Below are 26,368 nucleotides of genomic sequence, written 5' to 3'. Positions count from 1 at the left end.
CTAAGACTAAAATATATGAATTAAATGGAATCAGTCAACAACAAATGAATGCTTAGGCAAATTAAAATGCATATATGTTATAGTTAAAATTTATAATTCATTTTTCATAGAATTCTTAGATATTTCAGAAAATAACTTATGATTCATTAGACATTTCATAGAATTTCTAGTAATTTTATGAAATAATTTATCATACTGTACCTAATAAAGTATCTCAGGCTTTAGTGATGCAAGTCATACCAATTACCTGTCTGCCTAATTTTGTGCTAGATCTAGCTTTGAAGCCAGAATCTTGATTTTGTTTACATTTCTTTCCTCTGATGGAATAGAAATATTGGTGACACAGTGAATTCTTTCCAGAGCATTTCTCGCACTATTTTGCAGCTCCATTATTGAGTTAAGTTAAATATTGAATCAAATGTAGTTGTAAAAACATTCAAAGAAATAATGTGAAATGTCCATATAATTGTTTTGGTTACATATGATCATTGCTATTCAACACTAAGTAATAAGGCCAATTTGTATGCTACATATGTTAGCATATTATATATATAGATACTATAGTTGTGGCATAAACTTCGACCTCTTGCAATAAATTTCTTAAGAAATATTCATTGTATGAACACAAAGAATAATAATGCAGCAAGTGAAAAATCACATCACCAGTAACAATACTTCAGGCATATTCTTGATTGCTTTCAACTATAAAAGGTAAATTAACTAATTCCATTGTAATTTGCTTACTGTACTTATAATTTACTATTGTTACTTTTAAAAATAAATAAAAAACTAACATGTTATATAGAAACTTTAATACATTGCAATATACAAATTTACAAAAAAATCTGTACAATAAATTGGCGAACGGAGGTGGGTGGAATAAGGACGGCACAATTTTTACAAGTTTCCATCTGAAAAAGAAAATTAAAAATTATAAACACAAATAACAGTATTCATGAATTTACATTATACACTATGTCACAAAATAAAATTGCTCATATGCATTTATTACTAAATAAAAAAGTTAATATATTGAAAATTAAAATGGCATAAAGTTTTACAGAATGAGAAGTATATGTATTATATTTTAAATACTGAAACATTCATACACCATAAGACTTCTCGAGTGATTTGCAATAGAAGAAATGCATATAAATTAACAATTCATTATCAAATTTATATCCTTAGTTTCCTTTTTGAGCACTTTCCTTTTCCTTTTTGAATTTTAGGTAATAATTAGCAATTGCATAATTGCAAAGCATTTATCCTGTGCTGCATTAATTATGATTTTTAAAAAAAGCAACCGCTCCCAATAGAATATTTTTTTAAAAAAAATGTGGAGGAGGAAATTGAGTAATATTTGATTTAGAAACTTGTTCATGCATCTTTTAAGATATATGTAAACAAAAAATTACAGTTTTAAAAATAAAATTTTCTATGTTCCCAACTGAAAGTGGCAAATTAGGTCTCCATATTTAATTTGCTTTTCCTGTCCCTGAAAGAAATTTATTTATGGGTACCAAACATTTTTTGCACACTCAATAACTAAATCAAGTTATTCTCCTTCCAGCATTAAAATAACTTAAAGATAAGTTAAGTGATTTTTTTTTTTTACATTGTTATGAAAATTGTTTAACTAGATCACATATATTTGTATGAATCATAATAGCCTAAAGCAATTATAATATATAATAAATCTAATAAATTGAAATTAGAACAGGCCCAATAAACAAACAATTTAAAAAATAACTAAAATTACATGACTTTTGTTTAATATATATGGCAACTTAAAGGGGGGAAAAAAAACTATACAGAGCATAAAATATTTAGCTTGAGTGGATTTGATAATTAAATAATATATTTACTTTAATGATGATTAAGAAACTGGCAAATAAAGAAATTTCCTAAACTGGTGGTCCAATTCAGGAGACCAATTTCTAGATCAAATGCACCACAACCTTAATATATATATATATATATATATATATATATATATATATATTCAATTTTATTTTATAAAGACTTAATAATAATGCTTTGAAATGATGTAAAATAAAAAAAATGTAATTATTTTTTTTTAAATAAAATTATTTCTTTACATACATTTAAAAATTTTAAAAGACAACATTCTCTTACAAGGATATATCATCTTATAAATAAATTATATGCATGCTTTTTTATTATAATTTGTCTGATTAATTTTTAGATTTCATTAAATTGGTCTTGCTAGATGATATATTTAGAATTATTTAATAAAATTCATTTATTTACTGCATATATCATATAGTAAAGAAAAGAAGCATAATAGTAAAGCAGATCTTTGTTTGCACTATATTTGGATTCCCAAGCTATTTTAATTTTTAACACTCAAAATTAAATATATTAAATTCTTTCGAAAGATTTACAGGGATTAAATAAAACCACACCTACTTGATGAATGTCAAGAGTTTGTCAATTTTTTAACATAGCTAGACACCAAGTTCCTGATTTTTTCTGGAATCACATAATTACCACAATTCAAGTAGATCTAGAATAAAAAGAATGCGTATTTTTATTATATAGCATTTTTTTTCAACACAGTATTTTAAAATATCAAATGTACATAGCAACATGTCATCAAAAGCCTATCTCCTTTGTTGTTATTCTATTTAATTAATGTTCAAAGCACAAACTCTACTTCATGCTGTTTATTTATTTACAAAATTCTGTAACAACAAACAAACAAGAGATTCTTACATTTTGATTTCATTTCTCTCATAATTAGAAACAAAGCTGCTGAGAGCAAACAAAAGTCTCAAAGACACCAATTCAATTATCAATCATCTTAACAACAAAAACAAATTATTACAAAAATAAATATAAATTATCTTATTGAATACTTGGTAGGATTTTGTTAAATGGGGATGGGAGGACTACTCTTATGTTTTAACTAAAGTCTTATTTTATGTAATTCCAAGCTATTATCAGTTTATGTTCATTTATAAGATACTTTAAATTCAGAAGTTTAACATCAAAAAATAAATTTATTCACTCTTTTAAATGCTATAATTACATTTATTAATAATATGTATCATAAAATACTTAAAGAAATACATAATTTTAAAATAAATTGAATTTTTTCATTAAGGTTTTAGAAGATAAGGATTGACAAAGACTGAACATTCCTGGATTACTTTGTTTTTCGAGTTTACATGCACATTGATGGGTACAATAACACAGCATGACATTTCCTTCTTTCCATTTTCTGTTATTTCATCAAAAGAATGAAAAAGCAGAAAAAAAAATTAAAATATAAAATAAAGAATTTTTTAAAAACATAAGCTTTGAAAGTTAGAGAAGTATCAGAATAGTTATCATTCAAATAAAATTTTGTAAAATTTATTTCTACAATATTTTGATATTTTTAATTAAAAGGCCAAAATCTTAATCAAGCAATTACAATTTCACTCTACAGAACTGTTTTAGTTTGCTATAAATAAAAAAACCAAGATATTCCTCTTTCTAAGATTTGGAAATGTGGATAATATAATTGACTAAATACAGACACCAATTTAAATGCCTTGCAGTTCTAAGGCATTACGAGGATCCTCCTTTAATAAACTGACCAATTTTAGTTTTTACATTTTCAACACATTTTTATATTAACATATTAATTATTTATTTTTGAATATTCTTCATTTATTACTAGTTGTTTCAGGTGAGCAGCTAGTTTGCTGGGAACATTAGTTATATATGATTTCAGATGAACATTTAGATATAACTTCATGTTGATGATTCTGCTAAATTGTCTGACATTAAAGTCATGCTATTTTAATTGTCTTAGTTAAGTTCTGTTTATTGTGCACATAAACTTTTCTAATGGAGACAGTCCCATAACATCATAGAGCTTTTAAAAAAGTAAATATCCAATTCATCTAAATTTCAAAATATTGTAATTTCATTTTTTTTTTTTAAATTTGTCTTGCAAACTGCACATATATTAAACAGAGACTTTTTCTTTAGCATCCAACAATGGAAGAAAATCACATGATTAAATATTTGATGAAACAATGCAAATGATTTGAATTTCATGGCAACAATGCACACTATTATTAAAAATTAAGAAGAAAAAAGAACTAAATTGTCAAATTTCTGGATGACTATTAAATAAATATCATTAAAAAGATAATTTTTGAAATGCTGTAAAAATGATTTTTGTGCAGTAATATTTTCAGAAATTAATATTATAAAATAATAAACTTTAATTTTTAAAATTCTGAATAAAAGTTTTAAAAAAACTGTTTCAAGATGCAAATTTACATCCACCTAAGTATATATGTGTCAAATTTAGTAGCTGTAACACAAAAGCCCAGCCTGTACAGTGGTAAAAAAATACATACACACGCATACATTCATCTTTATTATTAGCAGATGATATATGAAATCCATGTTTGTAAATAATATTCTTTAAGCAGATGTTCAGTGTTTATAAATCCTGAATAATTAAATGAATAGAATGAGATGGATAGGAACCTGACCAATTACACTTCAAAAATGTTCATATTATCCCAAAATCTTCTTATTTATTACAAATAAATAAAAGAATTTGTATTTTTTATAAATTAATTTTACTGGCTTCCCTACAATTTTCCTTTGCTAATTAATCACAGGCAGTTGCCTAGTCTCATTACTTGGAAATCTAACCCTGAGCACAGAACAGATTGTCTTGAAAACATGTTACACATCATATCAAATGCTTTTTTATAGCTACCAAAAGCAATTGGAAAAAGCTAGTTCTTGTTCAATTGAAAGTAATTATTAGTTGCAATAGAAGAAACAATATTGATAAATTTTGCTTGTGATGCACTCTCATATCAAACATAAAGGATATTTATGTTAGTGATAGTAAAAATGACAAGATGCAATTTCTAGAAGTATTTTTTATAGAATCCACAATTGATGGTACCAAATAATATAAGATGAAGATAACAGTGGACAAGAAAATGACAATGAAATAATGACAATATAAAGGTATTTATCTCACAGGGATCTTCTTTGTAAAGCATTATATAAACAATTAATAATTCAAGGTGAAAAGCTAGCTTATTTAAATTTATTTGATTTGCTTTAACTATTCAACTTTATAAATCTAATTATAGATATTTTCTTGATACTACACACATTAAAAAAATGAATTCTTATTTACAATTTGCTTTTGCTAATATAAATATCAACCAACTACATTTATTGCATATGATTTATTTTTAAAACTGGTATTGATAAGGTTTAATTACACAACTATATACTAAACACATATAATAAATTTCTAATTTTAAAAATTAATTAATTTTTAACAAACAAAAAAAAGTTTTAAAGTATAAATACTAACTTTTGGCACAGCTTTTCGCATAATATCTTTGTAATCATCCTTATCAATCAGCCCCACTGAATAAAAAGGCTTCAGTGCAATTTTTACTTCTGCTGCTATTTCATCCTTTAAATGAGCTTTGTCAACCTGCAAAAATAATATGCCAAACTTTAAGAATAAAAATAAAGTAAAAATGTTCACATAGTGAGAATTTTCCTACAAAATGAAAATAGACTTCTGAATAAATTAAGCTATTTCACAAAAGTTTTTCTGTTGTCCCAGTTTGAAAAAAGAGGTAAATTCATTGCATTAATTGTTCATTCCTCTTTTCTAAATTAAATTTATAATTCACTTATATAAACTCACAAAATCATTGCTTATTTATTCTATAAAGTAAGTTTTATAATACATACAGAAGAAATTACTGCAAAACAATGAAAATTTACATAAATTCACATAGCAAAACAATCTTTTTTTTTACAGTTTGCTTTTAAAAATTTCTGATTAGTAATTATGCAGCTTTTTGAAATTTGAGGATGTAGTATTGTTTCTTTTCTGTCTCTTACCTTCTAATGCTAATTTTTTTTCTCAACAATAGAAACTATAGTTACTATTTTTTTAAATTTTGTAATAGTTAATAAATAAACCAAGTATAAATTTTGAGGTTATAAAAAACACTGACATTCATAAACAAAAACCTATATATAACTAAATATGTTTATATTTAAATCGACCATATAAAGACAATAGTACCTATTTTATGTTAATAAAGCATAATAATATGGATAATTTTAAATAAAATGTCTTAAATTTATTCTTACTTTTCTTCCAACTGCAGAAGGATTTTTATTTCTTTTCATCACCTCAAAAGTCACATCTTCATTTTGATTCAAGATATCAGTCTTACAGTCTTTAGAGGAACTGATTATTTCATCAGCTACCTCATTTAGAACATTTAAAGCATTTCTTTGGTGTTTGTACTTTTTTCGGAAATTCGATTCTGATGAAATTACAGAGCTTCTAGAATAATCACTGTGACAATCACTAGTATCTTCGCTGCAAGAAAGACTCTCACGATGAGGTCTCTTGGTGTTTCTTTCACCTTCATTCGAAGCTGATCTTTTTAGCACAAGGTTTGTCTTGGCTGATTCATTTTTGAAATTGGTTTTTGAATCTTTAAGCTGATTCTTTACTTTCTGAATAGAATCCGATTCAGCTTTAATCTTACCATTCGGCCTTTCTTTTTCACTAAATGGAATATTTCCATATCCTTTACATTTGTTGTCAGAATTTACATGTTTAATATTCCCTTTTTTATCATGTGCATCAGATTCTTTTATTTTTAAATTCATTTCTGAAGATGATTTATTAGAACTTTTGCTTTCAAATTTTTTGTTGTGGATCTTTGCATATTTATCATCCTTTCTATTTTTGCTATCATAGCCTACAACAGCTTCTTTGACTTTCCCTGAGTTAGATATTTTATCAGTTTTTATAGTCTTTTCAGATGATTCTCTTCTACTATCCTCCATTTTAATATTATTTTTTAATTCATGAGCATCTTTCCTAACATCAAAATTTTTCTTAAGACTAGATTTTCCATTTTTATCTGAGAGAGGCTCTTTTTTTATAGTAAGACTATCCCCTTTAAGTTTTTTATGGTTTTGCACTTTCTCAGAATTATCTAAATTGCTTAACTTCCGTTTTTTGCTATCTTCATAATAATTTTTTTCTTTTGAGGAAGACTTACTTTTTTCAGTCACAAGTTTATGGTTTTTAATAGGCTCAATTTTAGCATGAGTTTGACTAGGACTGATATGCTCAGTTTTAGATTTTTTATCTTTATTAATTAGTTTTAACTGATTTACATTTTCAGTATTTACTTTTATTTTAGAATTACCATTAGTTTTAGATAATGATCTGCTGCTAGTTTTGGTTTCAACCTTATTTTCAACATCCGAATGAGTCCCTATTTCAGGATTCCTTTCAGGTTTATTTTTCTTCCCATTTTCGATTTTCAGTTTGTCTTCAGAGGAATTAGAATGACCTTTTGCTTTTTTCCTGTTATGATCATTAATAATAATTTTATGTTCTCTAACATGTTTTTCAAGACCTAAAGCACATTTATTGATACTGTCATTGTAAATGTCTTCACCATTTGACATTTTCTGATTTTTGCATTTATCTGCATATTGAATGTTTCTTACATTAGTACTATCTTCCAAATCAAGAGATTCATTTTTACTTTTTATCAATCTACCAACTTGTTCTTCAGTTTTAAGTTGCTGCAATGGTTCTATTTTGACCTCCCTTAAAGTATCCTCTTCACAATTTTCTTGCTTCACAGACACTGAAGTTAAAACTTTGCCATTAAGTTGCTGCAATGGTTTAATTTTGACCTCCCTTAAAATATCTTCTTCACATTTTTCTTGCTTCACAGACACTGAATTTAAAGTTTTAACAATCTCTATCTCAGGGTCACCTGAAATAATTTCCTTTTTCACTACCAACTTCTCAAAACAATCTTCACTTATATCAACAACATCAGCAGACTTGTTGTTTCCAGTGCACTTTTGAGTTTCAGGCAAAATATCAGAGGTATTATGTTCTCTTTTAACTGAAATGCAAACATTTTCAAGTTTCCCTTGATTTGGCAACCTTGAGCATTGATTAGAGGCTCTAACAATAAACTGAGTAGCAGGAAGATCCTCCTCATCTGAACTAAGTACAACTTCCTCAATGCTTTTTGTCCCTGTTTCGTCATCATTTATAATTTCAATTTCACTATCAGGAGGAACATTATTTTTATCAGTTTTAATTTTGAAATCACAATTAGGAGCAGAATATATTTCATCTTTTAAACTATTTGGATTTTCAGTTTTACATTTGGATGATACTTGTTGCTTTTCTTTAAGAGCTGATGAGAATGTTTGTATAGTTGACAGATCTCCTATCTTTGTGACAACTAATTTTGCTTCATGTGAAATGTTTTCGTGTAATGCATTTTTCTCATCCGTAGTATCATATTGTTGCTTAACTTGATCAAATGAAAAAGTTCTTCGATTGGATGGTTTGGGGACAGGATTCCTTCTGGATGGAATAGGCATCAGAACTTGAGGTAAATTTTTGTGAATACCTACAATTTTTCTGGGAATAGGTTTTTTAATTTCTAACTTCTTAATATCGGAAAGCAATTCCTCATCAGTAATCAGCTCATCACTAGAATTCTCTAGAAGTTTTTCTAATTTTGAATGCTGTTGATCAGAAATCAATGGCTGTGTTTCTGGTAAATCAAAATCATCATCATTAGCATTGCAAGTTGGTAGTTCTTTTGATTGTACATTGGTATTTTGGTTAAGGCAAGGATTTGTTGACTCGTCTAAGTGCAAGTTAGACACAGGGTTAGAACGTTGTGTACATGGTAATGTATCATCATCTCCTTTGTCAGAAAGAGATTTTACTGAAGAAGATTTCACTAACTGAGTGCATGGTAAATCATCCATCTCCATATTATACAAAGGGCTGGATGGTTGTGCAGCTGGTAATGCATCCTCATCTTTTTTAGCTGCACGCTTTACTGATGCAGGTGCAACAAATTGTGTACTTGGCAAATCATCCATCTGCATCCCAGATAAAGGTTTGGCCAGCTGTGAAGATGACATATCCTCCATATCCATACTAGAAAAAGGCCGAGCCAACTGTGTGCATGGTAGTGTGTCTTCTTCATCAGAAAGAGATGTTTTGACTACTTGAGTCTTTCGTACATCATTTGTCTGCATTTGTGACAATGAGTTTGGTGATTGTGCAGTCAATAACACATCCTTTTTCTTAGGAAGATATTTTATTGGTACTGGCACAGCAAACTGTGTACAAGGTAAATCATCCACTTGCATGTTGGATAGAGGCTTGGCCAGTTGTGTACAAGGCAAATCCTCCATATCCATGTCAGACAAAGGTTTAGCCAGTTGTGTACATGGCAAATCCTCCATATCCATACTAGAAAGAGGCCTAGCCAATTGTGTGCATGGTAATGTGTCTTCTTCATTAGAAACCTCAGTTTTTGATAATGATTTGACTAATTGGGTCTTTGGTAAATCATCTGTCTGCATTTGTGGCAATGAGTTAGGTGGTTGCATCGTTGGTAATGCATCCTTTTTCTTTGAAAAATATTTCACTGGTGCAGGCACAACAAACTGTGTAGATGGCAAATCCTCCATATCTATAATAGAAGAAGGTCTAGCCAGTTGTGTAGAAGGCAAATCCTCCATATCCATGTTAGACAAAGGTTTAGCCAACTGTGTACATGGCAAATCCTCCATATCCATGTTAGACAAAGGTTTAGCCAACTGTGTACATGGCAAATCCTCCATATCCATGTTAGACAAAGGTTTAGCCAACTGTGTACATGGCAAATCCTCCATATCCTTGTTAGACAAAGGTTTAGCCAACTGTGTACATGGCAAATCCTCCATATCCATGTTAGACAAAGGTTTAGCCAACTGTGTACATGGCAAATCCTCCATATCTATAATAGAAGAAGGTCTAGCCAGTTGTGTACATGGCAAATCCTCCATATCCATGTTAGACAAAGGTTTAGCCAACTGTGTACATGGCAAATCTTCTATATCCACACTAGAAAGTGACCTAGCCAATTGTGTACACGGAATTGAATCCTCTTCATTAAAAACAGATTTACTTGATATTGCCTCCACTAACTGAGTACATGGTAAATCATCTGTTTGTGGCAGTGAGCTTGATGGTTGTGTAGCTGGCAAGGCATTATCTTCTTTCTTAGAATTATATTTTACTAGTGCAGGTTTGATAAATTGTGTATCTGGTAAACCATCTATCTGTTTGTTAGGTAGAGGCATGGCCAGTTGTGTACATGGCAAATCCTCTATTTCCATGTTAGAAACAGGCCTGACTAATTGTGTGCAAGGCAATTCATCCTCTTCATCAAAAATAGTCTTTTTAGATAAGGTACCCATTAGTTGAGTACTTGCCAAGTTGGCTATTTGCATTTGGGACACTGGGCTAGATGGTCGTGTGGATGGCAAGGCATCTTCTCGTTTAAACATTTCTTTTATTAATGCAGGTACAACCAACTGTGTGCATGGTAAATCATCCATTTGCATGCTCGATAAAGGACTAGATGGTTGCGTGCTAGGTAAAACATCCTCTTCTTTCTTATAATTAACTGATGCAGGTACAGCAAACTGAGTAGGTGGTAAATCATTCTCCAGTTCATCCGAGATTTTACATACATCATCTTGTGCATTAAGAGGGAATTTGGTGGAATGTGTAAATAATGACTTGTCTTTTTGGTCACAAGAAGTTTTTGCCAATTGAGTGCATGGTAAGTCATTTGTTTGTTCATTCAATGAGGAATTTATTGCTACTCCACAACTAAATGAGTTTGTTTGGTGAGAGTTAAATAAGTCATTTCTCTCAGTCAATGGTATAAAAGGCAAGTTATCAGTTAAAAGACTGCAAGATTCACCACCTTCATCTTCAGAAGAAGGATGTTCCTCTTTAATCTTTCTTTTAAATACGTCTTCAGTTGCATACTTTTTATTATTTAAGTTATTCATGGATTTTAATTGTGAATAAGAGCTTGAAACAAGACAAATGTCTGATTCCTCATCAGAGGAATTAACTTCAACTTTAGGCTTTATCCTATTTGTATTTGAAGTTTTTGTTGTTTCAGCCACAGTTTGTGTAATTATACTCTGAGAATCTTCAAAACTAGTAGTAGTATCATCATCATTCATGATTTCATTTATTGTTTCTCTATGAGATTCAATAAAAGCATGACTTTTCTCTATATTTGGGAATTGGCATGTGTCATCATCAGATGATTCAAGTTCTTTCTTTATTTTTAGTTTTAAATCTCTAGTTTTGCCATTCAAAGATCTATGAGATAACTGAGAATTGTCCTGAAGCTGTTTATGTAAAGGTTCAACTGAACTTTGGGAACATTCTGAATCTGACTTTTCAGTAAATGAAACAGGTTCCTTTTTTATATATAAAAGTGATTGCTTAGCCTTATTAAGTGAACTTAATAATTCATCAGAATTATCTGGAATCAAACTTTGAGATGGAAGGAAATCCATTGTATCCTCCACTTCATAATCAGTTTCAGTATCAGGGGACATAACCCTGGTCACACTTGAATTATTATTTGCTACAACTGATTCCTCAGAAAGTAAATCAATTGTTTTTTCTTTTTTAATACATTTCTGAATTCCAGTTTTTTTCACATGATCGTTTGAAGAAATGTTTCCATTTTTAATATGCGATTGTCTAGTAGATTTGCTGCCTTCAGATGAAGTGCTATGAGACACACTATGGAATCTATTGGTATTCAATTCTTGCTTAGCAGACAGACAAGACTTATCAAGACTTTTTTTGCAATTTTCACTTTTAAAAAGTGATCTTTTATTATCGATTTCATTCTTAATAGAAGGTGTATCCAGCGTGGAGAAAGGCAGAGACTGATAATCTGAATTTGGACTGAATTGCCCGAAATTTTGGAAATTATTTTTTATTGGACCACTTTTTCCAGGCTCCCTAGATGAAGCTTTGTGAAAATAAGCAGATTTTTTTGATGTTTCAAATGAGGAAGAACTTTCATTCATTTCAGTTTTCAAATCAAATGATGATGCTTTTGAGGAAATTCGATGGCCACCATCAGTCTGAACATTCATATTTTGATCAGATTGGTTAAAAAATGAATATTGATGACTGTCTGCTGAAGCTGCAATTCTTTCTACAGAAGAGGGGCTTTTACTTTTACAATCCAAGGCAGATTGATTAGACATTTCATTTCCTCTTCTCCGAGCAAGTGCTGCCAAAAGCATTGGAGAAGGTTTCTTTTCAGAATGTGTCTCTGCTTTCAGACTGACTTGAAGCTCTGAAGGTTCTCCAAATGTCACACGACCAGATTTTACTTTATTATTGGTCTCTGGTTTCTTAATAATCCCTTTCTTTCGGTCATTTGTTTTATCATAAAAATTGGATTTCTTAATTGCTCCTTTTTCTTTTTCATCCAATCTTTCAGAGGTATTTGGTTCTTTAATTATTTCTTTTTCCTTTACTTTATCATACATAGATGGTTTCTTAAATATTCCCTTTTCTTTTGTCTTGTTATCCTTCAACACCAAGGATCCATCCTTTTTAATAATGACATCATTTGATTTGGTGTGAAGTATTTTTTGACCAGCCATGATACTATCTAGGATATTTATAGATGACGAACTGGGTTGTGGAGTTATTTCCTCTTGTTGCCTACAGGTAAAAGAATAGATAGAATTTAATGCATGATGTTATGTAAAAACGCAAAGCAGAAAAAACTATATGGTAACTGGAAAAATAACTATGGATTTAAATCAATTAGTTTTCCAGAAACATCATTAATTTTACACAAGTAGTCATTTCCAGAAGATGGTAATTTCCTTCAATATGAAAAGGAAATGTTTTTGGTAATAAAATTCAAAAACTTTAAAATAACAATGAATTATCCTGATTAATTTAATTTTCTAATAAGATTTTATTGCTTCATATTTGTCAAATTTATCAATATCTAATCTTGAATTCCCCCCCCCCTTCGCCTACAAACTAAATACAGCTTTACCTGATATTTCCCCCCATATATTCTGAAGCATAAAAAGATAAAGCCAATATACTAAAAAGCAATAATAAATAGTCAAAAATATCATAAGAAATTTCAAAAACTACAAAAACAAATGCATAATGTATTTCAGAAATTTTAACTTTAAATATATAGTTAATTAATGCTACAGTTTACTAATTTCTGTAAATACACTACAACAAACTCCAGAAAATATATGCAACTAGTATTACTCATGTACATTTAAATGTATTTTATAATCACTGTTTTCTCTTTCCCTACAATATCTTTCTTTTTTATTTATTTATTAATGGGCAAATTGTTCTTATTTTGCTATTAAACAAAAGCAACTATTTCTAAAATGATAATAAATAAATAAACAATTCTTTTTTTAAAAGTATAAGCAATCTTCTGCCAAAGTAAAATTTGTGGAACATGTGAATTTCATTTCATAAAGATTAATGACATAGCTGTTGCAACGGAAAATGAACAAACTTGATTTTTTTTTATTTGCTTTTATTTTTTTTACATGATGCATCTGTTCATTTCCGGTCTGGTGGCACCAGAAGGGATCATTATTATATTGGTTTTTTTTTTAATTGACTAATTGTCGGTTAGAACTCCTAAAGGAGTGCTTGTATTTTAATAATCTGCATTAAAAATGTTAAAATGTTAAAAAAAACGTCCTCACTGCTTTTGTCATGTGATCAGTAGAGAAGTAATTGGATATTTTTAGTGTAGGCAAGCTCTATCCCGGGCACTTTGGTTCGAACTTTGTTCAGCAGAAAGGTATATGGATTCTTTTTTGTTGATCAGTAGTAATTAAAGAACATCAAATCCGCAATAATAGCATTATATAATACTATATAATAAATCACAGCATATTTTTTTCTTATTAATATGAGGAATAAATGTGAACAGCTTACCTTCTGGAAGGTCCAGGGACATCCTCATGAAAACTGAAAAAAAAAAAATTGTATAAAAACATTACAGAAAAAGAAAGAAAAACCAGAAAAATATCAGAATATCGAAAAGCTAAAAAATTTTCATTTTAAAGAAGCAGAACTTACAGGATTAGATAATTATAAAATCTATAAGTTTTAAAGTCTTTTAGTAATAAATTTCTAAACAATATTTTCCAGTTTTTAACCTAATTCCAAGTGTACTTTAAAATATTTATTTTAAAAACAATATTTTATAAATTAATTTTTAAAAAAATGTTTACTTACATATATACTTACACAGTTTAACTTTCGTTACTACATTTATGTTTTTTTAGATTTAAAAAAATTCAAAATATATTTAAATAATTAACCATACACCTTTTAATATATGCACATGATTCTGTCATATTTCTTAAGTAAAAATTTTAAATTCATTATCATATTTGATATAATTGGTCACTATATTGGATTCAATTTTAAAATTTCAAAAATTGCACAAAAAATGATTAAATTGTAAAGTACAGAAGCTCATATTAGAAATACATATATATATATATAATATTAACACACATTGCTAATATAATTTTGTAGATCCAAAAGTAATACTAAATTAAAGAAGCCATCTTTACATATTTAATATAAAAGTTTAAAGTTTGTTTCATAAATTTAAGTTAACACTATATTTTTCATAACTTTCATATGCTTATTAAATAGGTTCTAAGAAATAAAAAAAAAACTATAAAGGGATACTAATAGCTAAAACATAAATACAGTAGACTCCCGATTATCCGCGGGCGGGTTATCCGAGGTGCGGATTATCCGCGCCTGCCGCTCAAAGTTTTTTTTTTTTTTTTGACTGATTTCTTCAAAAAGGTGTCGTTTTACAGTTATGCTTTTGTAATTACATAATACATTACAGTATTAAAACAGTACATATGTATTCATTTTTCTGTGTATCCTTGACGCCTCTCGTAAATACTAAGCACTTTTCTGTTTTCATTAACAAAATGCATTTTAGGTTAGTTTTGAGTGATATACTAAAATATTAAGCGTTAGCTAAACATTTCCTGCTGTTTATTTTACGTTTTATTGTACATAAAACGATTTTTCAAAGTTGGAATGACTGTTTTCTTTTGTGCTATACCCGTTTTCAGCTTTTTTCGGATTATCCGCGATTTTTGTTATCCGCGGCGGCCGCGCCACCCAATTCCGCGGATAATCGGGAGTGTACTGTATTACATGAAAGCGTAGCAAAAAAAGTTTATTTAATTCCTATTTAAAATTATCGATATAAGAGGAAATATATTAAGAGTAGATAAATGAAATACCTCTGTTTTATTTCATTAAAATAAAACAAAGCAGGTTTCTTCAATTTAAATACTTAATGACATTTTTATTATCTTTGTGGGAAATGCCATTAGGAAAAAATAAATAAATAAAAGATTTTTATCCATTAAAGAAGAGAAACAAGATATTTAACTGCATCTCTACTATTAATGTATTAAAGAAGTACTAACTACTTAGAAGTACTTACTAACTCTACTACTAATGTATTAAAGAAAATGTTATTTTTTTCTTACACAATTTTCTAAAAAATAAACAAGAAACTGGAAAATGTATAGATATATTAATTTTAAAATGAATTATTTTATGATTCAATATATTGCAAAGAAATAGATATATTAACACACAATTTAAAAATATGAAATACTTTTTCATTTTACCTTCAAATTTTAAAACTCATAGAACAACCTTTACATTTAATTTTTCTAAAAATATGTTAATAAATAATCTTCAATCTTTTTACCGTAGTTAAAGCATAAATCGAATAAGATAAAATTCATTTAAAAAAATTTAAATCAATAGGAGAGCAGTTGAGCCATTATTTTATTCAATACTAAAGGGATCAAGTTATAAAAGTAAAAACAGTTCTTGAAATTAACAAATATTTCATATATTAAATTACTACACTATAATGAATAGAAACTAGTGTAATGAAAATTATCTCTTTATTCTAGTATAATGTGATAAAAGATGGATTTTGAAATGAATTACAAAACTATTTTTAAAAGGACAGTCATAATTTTACCTTTCATTGAAATCCATAAGCTGGTTTTTATCTCCAAATAAATAATGGGAGGAACCAGTTGGAATTACGGATTTAGAAGATGATTTCGATTTGGACTTAACATCTGGTATGGATCCTCCCTTGGATGGTTTAACTAGACCCAGATGTTTTGAAATGCGTTTTTGGGCTGAATGGGCACTTGATTTACTCGCAGTTGCAGACTAAGACAGAAAAGATACAATAAATGCAAAAGACAGAAAAACTTATACACAATTTTACCATTTAAAATGTAAATACATTCAAACAGTATCGAAGCATTTTATGACTATTAACATTTAAAAATTATTTTCAATAAAAGTATTGTCATTAGCTACAAGTTCTATTTTAGACTTATAGCTACATTCAATGTTCTCAGCATTTCGTAATATTCTGAATCCAGTGACAAAGCAACCTTCTATGTATTTTTTATGTAATTAAAACTGTACTTAATTCAAATAAATGCAAAAATTTAAAAAAAAAAAAAGAATAGTTGTGAAATGCTACAATAAGTATAACTTAAAATAATGTGAATATTTAAACTTTCAAAATCCACTTACAGTAGATAGCGGTAAAATACAAATGATTATTAAAAGAAAATGGAAGTAGATGAGAGATAAAATTGAAAAATTAAGGAGCTATATACAATAGAAAAAGTCATGTACTAAGTTCAAGAAAAATGAAAACCTGAAATTTAACAATTTTAATTAAAGTCTTAAAAGTGGTTATTTCACTGTCATTATAGAGTTAATTTTCATAAGTTTAAATCCATCAGATATGTACTTATATAAAACAATACAAAAATACAAATAAAATAAGCCATACCAATTTAATATTAGAATCAATTGCAAATTTTGTAAGAGAAAATAAGAAAGTAAAATTGCTAATTTAATAATAATGTAGTAGACGACACTTTTGCATGCAAATGTGACAATTCATTAGAATTCATAACAGAAATACCAACCACAATTTGATATTTAAAAATACTTTGTTGAGGAAACTAAGACCATCAAGTTATGCATAAGAAACTTAATTGAAATTAAATACAAACAATATCCCTGACAGATCAATTGGTTAACCAAGAAGTCAGTGTGTAAAAGAATAAAAAATTTTAATTAAAAGAAGACCCCCCCCCATATTTTCATATCAAAGAAAAATAAAAAAATATCCTTCTTTTTTAATCCTCCATTAGATATGGGTAATCATCCCAACTGCTTAGTATACTATTCACTTCCTTTTTTAAATTTATTATTAATAATTTCATACCTATTCAAGGTATAGACATTAACAGTTTGCTGGTTCCAATAATCATTGTCAAAAACAATATTCCCATCTGGCATTCTCACAGCCACAAGTTTTTTCTCCCTATTTTTTTATTTACATATTTCAGATAGCATATTATTGTAATAATTTAATGCAAAATTGATTTGAAATAGTGAGCTAATCTCTTTAAAATATTATTAAAAAACTGCTAAAATTAGCATGATTAAAGAATTTCTTTTTAATAATACCATGATAGCAGTAGCTTGTCAACTTAGAAATGAGCAAAAAAAAAAAAAAAAAAAATCAAAAGATAGCCATTTTTAAGCTAAGTTTTCAATTTTTTATTTCAATTCACATATGAAATTTCAGATATAATGACATAAATTTTGTTACAGCTTTGTCAAAAGAAAAATAAGTGTATGCTGAAATTATAATTCAACAAATGAAGTTATCAAATCCTCTATTTCACACAAATTATCACCATTTGCTCAATCAGTTTGAAAATCACACATCCGAAAATTAATATCAAATAAGGTCTAATGACTGATATGCATTGTTTTTGCATGTAATAACTGATAGTGAATTATCCTTCATAAATCTTTTCATCTGAAATTTTTTTAGATTTATGAATAACATTTTACTAGCGTAATCACTAATAAAAGAAAAATGATTATTCAATAAACCAGATATGTTTATGTGAAAGCAACTAGAATCAAAGCCAAAATTCATAAGCAGCCAAAGAAAAATGGCAACCTTTGGGAGTTAATAAAAAAATATCAGTTGTCCAAATTGCAAACAATTCAGTGGGTGAGAAGGTTGCATTGAATTTCAATTCAAACAGTCAGTTGTATGCACAGAGTGTTTTCATAGGCTGCAGGACAGATAGCCTCGACTTGCATTTCTTCTGCTTATTTTTGAAAGTAAGGAAATTCAATAAAAAACAAAAAATATCTATTAGGGCAACTCTGTGGCCCTATGGATACGCTGCTACTGTTTCATGATAGCCTCTAGAAAATATTAGCTTTGTTATAAGAACTAGCTGCAAAAAAACTGGAAGATGTGTTTGTAATATTATTGAAATGCGATAGGTTCAAAAATATAATTCAGAAATTCACTTATAAATAAATTAAGATACTGCAGCTAAAAAAAAGTCACCATGAACCGAGAGATTGCATATGATATTCGTGCCTAATGAAAGATTAGCTTTCTTGATACAATAACAAAAATCTTACTTTTTTTGCAATTCTTCTCTTCTTCCTTCTGCGTCTCCTCCTTCGATATGTTACAATAACAGCAGTACTGCGGGGACAATCTTTTCCTTTGCTTCCATCCATTAAATTCTTTTTTGTTCTTGCTAGAGTTACTACTTTTTTGTAGCTACGCCTATATGCACGACGCTTTCTCTTCTGAGGTGTTTTCTTCCTTGCAGTACTCTAAAAAAAAAAAAAAATGACATAATTATAATGAAAAAAACTATATAACTTCAGAATTATTTAAATTTATCACAAAAATATAATTTTTTATATTCTTCAAAATAAAAATTAGAATCTATATAAATTTTTATGCAAGCAGATAATTATTTTCATAGGAATAAAATTACAAACAATAAATTAAAGTAGAATAGTAAAGTATTCAAACATTTAGAAGTTAATAAGACAAATAAATCTAGTAATAAGTATATAAATTTAATGCAGATATATAAAAAAATTTTATGAGATGCATAAAAATTTAGTATCCTCATTAAAATAATGATATGGATGGCTAAATAACATTGCACTTGCTAAATGAAAAAAATCAAACAAAATACTGTATAAAAAAGATAAAAACAGAATGTAATACCAATCAAATCCATATATTCTATGGCAGTAGTTAGTGATTATATAAAAATGAACCAAAGTATAAAAACAAAATATACATAAATTACAATTAGCTCCTAAACTGTTAATTATAAGTATTAAAAGTTGTAACATTACGGAATTAGAAGGACTTAATAAAAGTGGAAAATGATAACAAATGGTAATCAAAAATATATAACACTTTAGGAAAAAACTGGTAGTTTTTTATTTACAAAATTGAAAAAAAAAATTATAAGTTTATTTTATCTAAAATATCTGCACACTGATTTCAACTAAAACCAATTTATATAAAAAGGGGGAGGGAGAGTAAAGAATTGGGAGTATAATGTGAACAAACAAATTTATACTAAGAAAAGTTTTAGATATTTTTTTTTTAATTTTGTAGTTCACAGATCAAATCTTATTGCAAACAATTAATTCCATTTAATTATTAATCAGACTCTAAAAACAGATAAGTATGAAAAGAAACTGCATAATCTTACTGGAGATCTAGAAATGGCAGGTCGAGTTCTTCTGTCTTCAACTCGTGTTCGTACATTTTCACTTGCTCGTGTCCTGGGAATGACTCTCCGATATCGAGGTGCACTAGGTCCAGCTATGAAAATTAATGCAAATATTTCAGATTTCTTTAAAATAGTTAGGAAAAAAATGCACCACCTTTTTTTAAGGAAAAACAACAACAAACAGAGAGTAAATATATTATTTCAATTAATAACAATTTTTCGACAGAAAAACTAGAGAATTTAAGTAAGAGAATAAAAAAGTGACTAAAAAAAATAAATGACAGTCAATACCTACAAAAATATCAGACATATTCCAAATCTTATCTACCTTTCATGCGAGTCTATTATTTAAAATGCTTTTAAATGTTAATTAAATCACCAATTTTTTTTTTTACTAAAAATGAGAATTTTATTAAAACTACTAATACTATAAAAAGGATTCTATTCTTAAATATTATTCAAAATGCTCATGAAAAAAAAAAAGGGTTCTAATTACAATAATAGCTCATCCTTTATGTAACTGCTCTTAAATCTGTGAGTTAAGACCAATCATAGAGTAAACTGTGATTATTCAAAATTTACCTTTAAAATAATAGTAATTATTATTATAAACGTAATAATAAAAGGTATATGCTAAAATGCCAGATAGTCAACTTCAAAAATTAACAGGCCAACTAGTTTCAGTATCTGCCAGGATTTCAAAGTTATTTAGATGATCTGAGAAATCAGTGTCTTACCAATCTGCTATTTTTGAAGAGTAAATCATTTATGAAAGAATTAACCAAGAACTATGAGACAACAAAAAATTAGTGAAAAATATATTATTTTTGTTATTTTAATATTTAAATTTGCAAGTATCTTACCTAATTTAAAACTGAAAACAACTACAATGATTTACTAACACGTATTTAAGAAAATGAACAAGGAAATTTTAATTGTTGTTCATTTCATAAACCAGATATTTAAGAAATTCAACAAAAACTTCTGAATCAACTAAGTACCGATTGCTCCATTTTGCAGAATTCCACTACAAGGTGGGCAAAACCATTCTTCAACTGGCACACGAAACAAAGGAGGATCCAGACATTCACAATGATAAGCCAGGTCACAAGCATCGCAAAGAAGTAGGCGGTCCTCTCTATCACCACGATGACACACCTCACACAATGTTATTTCTTGTTGCAATGCATTTTCCGGCTCTTTTGGTAGCACCTTTACTCTAATCTAAAAGGAATCAAAATTTAGAATACAAAATTCCTATTAAAATGTAACACATTTAAAATTCATAATCAGGTAAATTTTAACGAATTAAGCATTCATAATCAGGTAGAAAGGGAATTATTATCTGTTATTATATGTGTTATTGTATTCAGTAAAACAATTAATTGACATTAAAAAATTTTATGATATTTAAACTCATTATACATAGTAATCAACAGTTTTCAATAAAACAGGAACTTCAGTGTTTTCACAGTATGAAGGTTAATTTAACACAAATATAACTGCTAACAAAGGACAAATACATATAATTTCTATTAATAATTAACCAAAAAAATAAAATGTCAAGCAAAAGGAGTAAATAAAGAAAGAAAAAAAAAAGAAATATAGTGACAATATATGATTTTAACTTGTATATTAAATTAACTTATTTGAAATTTAATAAATCCAAAATTATATAAATGATAATAAGCAATGTAAATAAGATATATTTGTAAAAATTAAATACCTTTTTCAAAACCTTTCCATTTGGTGTTGCTTTGAGATTAACATAATTGAATTCATTTCTATCAATTGGACATGTATTGATATTCTGAAAATAAAATTTTTATTTTAATATTAGATGGGAATAAAAATTATATAACGATATAAAAATCGCTTCAGCCTGAGCATTATGAGAAAAATATTATGATAAGAAATTTCTAAAACTGTAAGCAGATTTAATGGGCAAATGGTCTAACAAAATACATATAGCCTAACAAAGTCCTTATTTCTATTTATTTCCATTAAATTAATGATTATTAATATAGATTAGATTACAATAATTGCATTTCTTTGTTGTTACCAAAATAGTAACTAAAATATGCATGTAAATAAAAAATTTTAAAACATGAAAATTTCATATTTTAGTACACACACACGCACACACAAAAATGTTGACCATCCAGATAAATCCTATTATCAATAAATATTATTAGATTAAGAATAAAAACTCGTGAAATAAACAACAAAGTAGGAAAAAAAAATGTAATAACCTTTGACCACTCTTTAATACACTCAAGACAAAAGATGTGCTCACAATTCTCTGGTATTCCCAAATCTTGACCAATGAAACGATTGAAGCATATTGGACAAGATTCTTTTTCACCTCCTTCATCAGAGCTTATCCCAGCGGCTGCTGGAACATCAACAATTTGGGACTCTGAAAATCATAATAAAAATTAATAAATGCCACAATTAAAAGGACAATTCAGCATATATTTTCCTTTCTATGTATTAAACCCTTTATTTGTACATTATATTTCAAAAAATAGTTTTAAAATATAACTTCAAAACTTCTGAAATATAGATACTCAATTCTTTTTTTCTTTTTCATTTCTGTATGTTAATTACATTATTAATATTTAATTAACACATATAAATCAACTAATTTTATCATGGTACATTCAGAAATATTTTGAGCCTTTTTATATATATGATACTCTACAACATGATCAATTTAATTTTTTTGTCACATATGTAGTCTAATTGATAAAACTTAGTTTTCAAAGCATTTTTCCCCTTCTTCTTCTTTGTCTTTTTTTTTTTTTTTTTTTTTCCCATAGCTTACTATTTTCATTCATAAACTGTAAATGTAAAGATAAACCATTAGCTGGAAAATATTTTGGGCAAGATACAGTTTTTAACATTTTGTATATTTTTTAAAGAAAATATAAAGCATTAGGAATACGTATTTTAAATATGATTTAATATTTACAGAATATATCTTTATCATAATAATTAGTTGAATCTCCAATATTTTTCTGTTTTATAAATACTGATTCATTCATTAATATATAGTATTGCATATTCAGTCATTATTTTCATTCAGATATAATTGCTTTCATATAACAAACAATTCCACATATAGAGTCAGGTACTATGGCGACTAATATAGAATATAAGTATTTTGGCTATACAATCAAACAATATTCTAGAAAATATTTTTTTTAAAATTATAAAATCAATTTTCATAAATAAATTTAATTTAAGATAATGCAATGCAAATCATTAAGAAGTCATTTGTATCTCCATATGAACAAAAATGGAGAAATTTATACAATATAAAAGATCAAGAACCAAAAAAATAATAATTGAAATAGCATAAATAAAGCATAGAAAAACAGAACAATATACAATATTCACAAAAGTAAATAATATAGAATATGCAGCATTTTTTCATGGATTCTACTGATATATAATTAAATTTTAGAATCCTTCTCTCTAATATTTAGATTTGCAGTACTTCATCTTGCATGATCTCATAAACTGGTTTATATATGCTAATTATCCATTAATTAAAATTAGAAATAAATTATAATTATTGAAAAAGAAGATATGATTTAAATTTTAATGTAAGAATATTATTAAACAGTGAAATGAAATTAAAAGAATAGTATTAATTAAACAGTGCAGAATAAAATTGCAACAAAAAGGTATCACTGTAAAAGAGATGCATCATCTGGAATATAAAAATTGCATTGTTAAAATGTCTTTAAAAAAATAATCCATTCTTTACCAAGACTTTAAGGCATTCTTTGTTATAAGAATTGCAGTGAAGAATCATAGGAATAAAAGAAGAAAGTTATAAGCAGAAAGAGACATTCACATGTTTAAAGAAAACATCTACTTCTTTACTGATAATAAAACAGAATGTATGCATGTGTATGTTGGTGCTCTACAGGAGAAAGAACTTGAACTAGAGCAACCAAATTTGATACAGATTTTAAAAAATACAGAATAAAGATATAAAGATACAGAAGATAAAAATGTGCTTCTTGGCATGATTTTTTTCAAATTTTCATTAAAAATTAAGAGAGATGTTGTTGCTTTTCCATGATAATTCCTGAAAATAATACATTAAAAATAATTTTTATATATCATTGTCAAATTTTTAAAAAAAATTCTATATTTTGTTAATATTTTAAAAATATTTCTTTGCATAAAATTTTAACAGTAGCTTTAAATAGTGTAACGAAATTCAAATTACTTTTTTTTCCATCAATTATTTAATTGGGTATTTTTTTTTAATTATTGAAAACTAAAAAAAGATTCTGTTCATTGCACTGAGCATTTTGAAATGTATTAGAATAACATCATGCTGACTTGAGTCCTTATTCTCTTACCATGCTTGAAACAGGCAAGTAAGAACATGTCTTTTCTTAAATCATATTGACCTTTCTCATCGTGACCTCGCAGATAACACAATGAGCACTGCACATTGCACTGAGACATTTTATGAGCCATTTTGTTGCTCAAATTGATTATATTCGAAATTGATAATACTGTCCTTATACCACACTTATTTAATAAGTAAATTTTGCATATGCTTTTTTAATTTGTAAAAAAAAAAAAAAAAAAACTTTTTATGCAACTTTATATCTTTTGATATTCAGTATACCATTTTATTTTGATTTCATAAAATCAACGGATGATTTCATGATTTATCATAATTTATGAGATTTTTTTTTATAATTAATGAATATCTACCTCTCTATATAAATGAAATTTTAATTTATTGATATAAAAAATTTCTACATGGATTTATGGGAAAATAAGAATGTATAAAGATCCAATTTTTTAAAATTCATGAATGAAGAAAATTACCTTCAGTAATGTATTCATCATCCTCATCTTCTTCTTCTTCTTCATCGTCGTTGTCTTCTTCTTCAACATCTGAACCATCCGAGCTATCAGAATCTGACTCCTCACTTAAACCAGTCTCGCTTTCATTATCTGAATCAGAATATTCAGCATCGTATATCCCTGATCCTCCAGCGTCACTCATTTTTAAAACTGATCATTTCATATGAGAAACCTTTAAAGTATTAAAATAATAATAATAAAATAAACGATTTTATACATTGCATGAATTGGCACCTTAATAATTCATTAAAACTTTACAATAATAACATGAATTGCTCTTCATTTATTTTGATAAATAAATATTAATCAAAGATTAAAATATTTAGCAAAAGAAAAGATATATTCAAATAAATATATATGACCAAAATTTAAGTTTATAATTTATAAAAGATTAATTTTATTTTTAATGTTTGCTGGCATACAAATGAAAATGATATTTTATTATATTTAATGTACAATAAAAATATATAAAAACTGATTAAAAAACAATAGCAATTTTATAAACAAATAACAGCAACATAAAAATGTGGATACATGAATCAAATTAAACTCTCAAGTTAGATACTGCAAATATGCTTATATTTTAAAATATCATTTACATTCTTTATCGTACAAGCAAAATAATACTTAAAGCAGATATACAAATCATTCTTTCATAAAACAGTACATGTTAAAAGCAGATGAAGCCAAAGAATATCTTTATTGCCTTTAGTTACATGAAAATCCAGGCTGTGACAGTAATCTTTATATTAATAACACAATTATATCGAAATTATAAAAGAAGAACCAGAAACATATTCAAAGAAGTCTAAGGCAAAGTTTATAAATTATAATACAGAAAAATCGCACATGAATAAAACAAGTTAAATTAGGAATAAAATGTCAGCTCCAATACTATTAGTTTTGTGGAGAAAATTTTTGTCCCTCTCATGCTAATCGCAACGTATTCGCAAAAAGAAAGAAAAAAACTATAAATCATATTTGCGAAACAAAAAGAGAATATATAAACAATGAGTTCACCTTTATTTATTATTGCGGCAGATGTTTAGATTGCCAATGGATTTCTTTTGCATTCGATAAACATAACATCAATCATTTAAGTAAATAAAAATACGCAAACAGAAGAAGGAGAAAAAAAAAAAAAAAACTAATTGACAAAACTATTTTGTTATATATAAGGCAAATTAATTTTTTTATATAGAAAATAGAAGAAAAAGAATCATTGACTAACCAATTTCTTTTGATTGATAAAAATCATCAACAAATATTTTAATTGAAAAATTCAATAAAAATTAATTATTTCGCAACATCAAGAAATTGCTGAGTTTAATTCCAAATTCCAAACACGGATGCAAATACATACAAATTTTAATACAAATAACATTTGGCATAGAAATAAGAAAAAAAAGTTGCCAAAATTTAACAAGTAAATATTAATGTGTTAGTGTGAAAGTTCAAAGGCAGATAGAATGCTGACGACTAGATCTTGACTGGTACCCTACAGGATTATGAAAATCTAATTTTAAAGAAATAACTAATATTGAATTCAAAGGTTTAAATTAAAAATTCGTCAGTTCTAAATAGTAAATCCCACTCCAAGACTAAAAATAGTACTTTATATAACATAAAACTAAAAAGAAACATTCTGAATAATTATACATGCACTTATTAAATAAAGTAGATTGAATTATATTTATATTGATAAAGCTACAAATGCTTTTAATTACTTAAGAATTTTAGTGAAATGTTTGAGTTTTGGAAAATCATTATGATTATTTATTTTACTTCATTTTAGCCCATATTTTTGTTTTGTTTGTTT

At 27.2% G+C, this 26,368-nt stretch overlaps 1 protein-coding gene across 3 annotated transcripts; it reads right to left on the bottom strand.

Moving 5' to 3' along the window:
- Positions 1-790: 790 nt before the first annotated feature.
- LOC129975203 (uncharacterized) lies at positions 791-25,922 on the bottom strand. Of its 3 annotated transcripts, none has more exons than XM_056088189.1 (13): positions 25,781-25,922; positions 24,511-24,721; positions 21,900-22,066; positions 21,374-21,457; positions 20,649-20,871; positions 19,627-19,739; positions 18,521-18,721; positions 16,011-16,210; positions 13,904-13,936; positions 6,169-12,634; positions 5,369-5,494; positions 2,431-2,527; positions 791-911 (listed from the first exon to the last, which is right to left on the bottom strand). In XM_056088189.1, the coding sequence occupies exons 2-12, from the start codon at positions 24,689-24,691 to the stop codon at positions 2,441-2,443; spliced, it is 7,881 nt and encodes a 2,626-aa protein (XP_055944164.1). In that variant the 5' UTR covers positions 24,692-24,721; positions 25,781-25,922; the 3' UTR covers positions 791-911; positions 2,431-2,440. The 3 variants fall into 3 exon arrangements, with proteins under 3 accessions (XP_055944164.1, XP_055944166.1, XP_055944165.1); XM_056088191.1 differs by lacking the exon at positions 25,781-25,922 and adding an exon at positions 25,570-25,672; XM_056088190.1 differs by lacking the exon at positions 25,781-25,922 and adding an exon at positions 25,445-25,492.
- Positions 25,923-26,368: the final 446 nt, after the last annotated feature.

Source organism: Argiope bruennichi, chromosome 7 (genome assembly GCF_947563725.1).
Source record: "Argiope bruennichi chromosome 7, qqArgBrue1.1, whole genome shotgun sequence".
Classification (NCBI taxonomy): domain Eukaryota; kingdom Metazoa; phylum Arthropoda; class Arachnida; order Araneae; family Araneidae; genus Argiope; species Argiope bruennichi.
The sequence above is the reverse complement of the archived record's forward strand: the minus strand, read 5'-3'. Positions and strand labels throughout refer to the sequence as shown.

Excerpts from the sequence above, each read along its gene's own strand:
- LOC129975203 (XM_056088189.1), bottom strand. The coding sequence starts at position 24,691 with ATGAGTGACGCTGGAGGATCAGGGATATACGATGCTGAATATTCTGAT. Across the intron at positions 22,067-24,510 it reads TGATGAATACATTACTGAAG|AGTCCCAAATTGTTGATGTT; the intron begins GTAATTTTCTTC and ends TATGATTTTCAG. Across the intron at positions 16,211-18,520 it reads AGAGAAGAATTGCAAAAAAA|TCTGCAACTGCGAGTAAATC; the intron begins GTAAGATTTTTG and ends TTTCTGTCTTAG.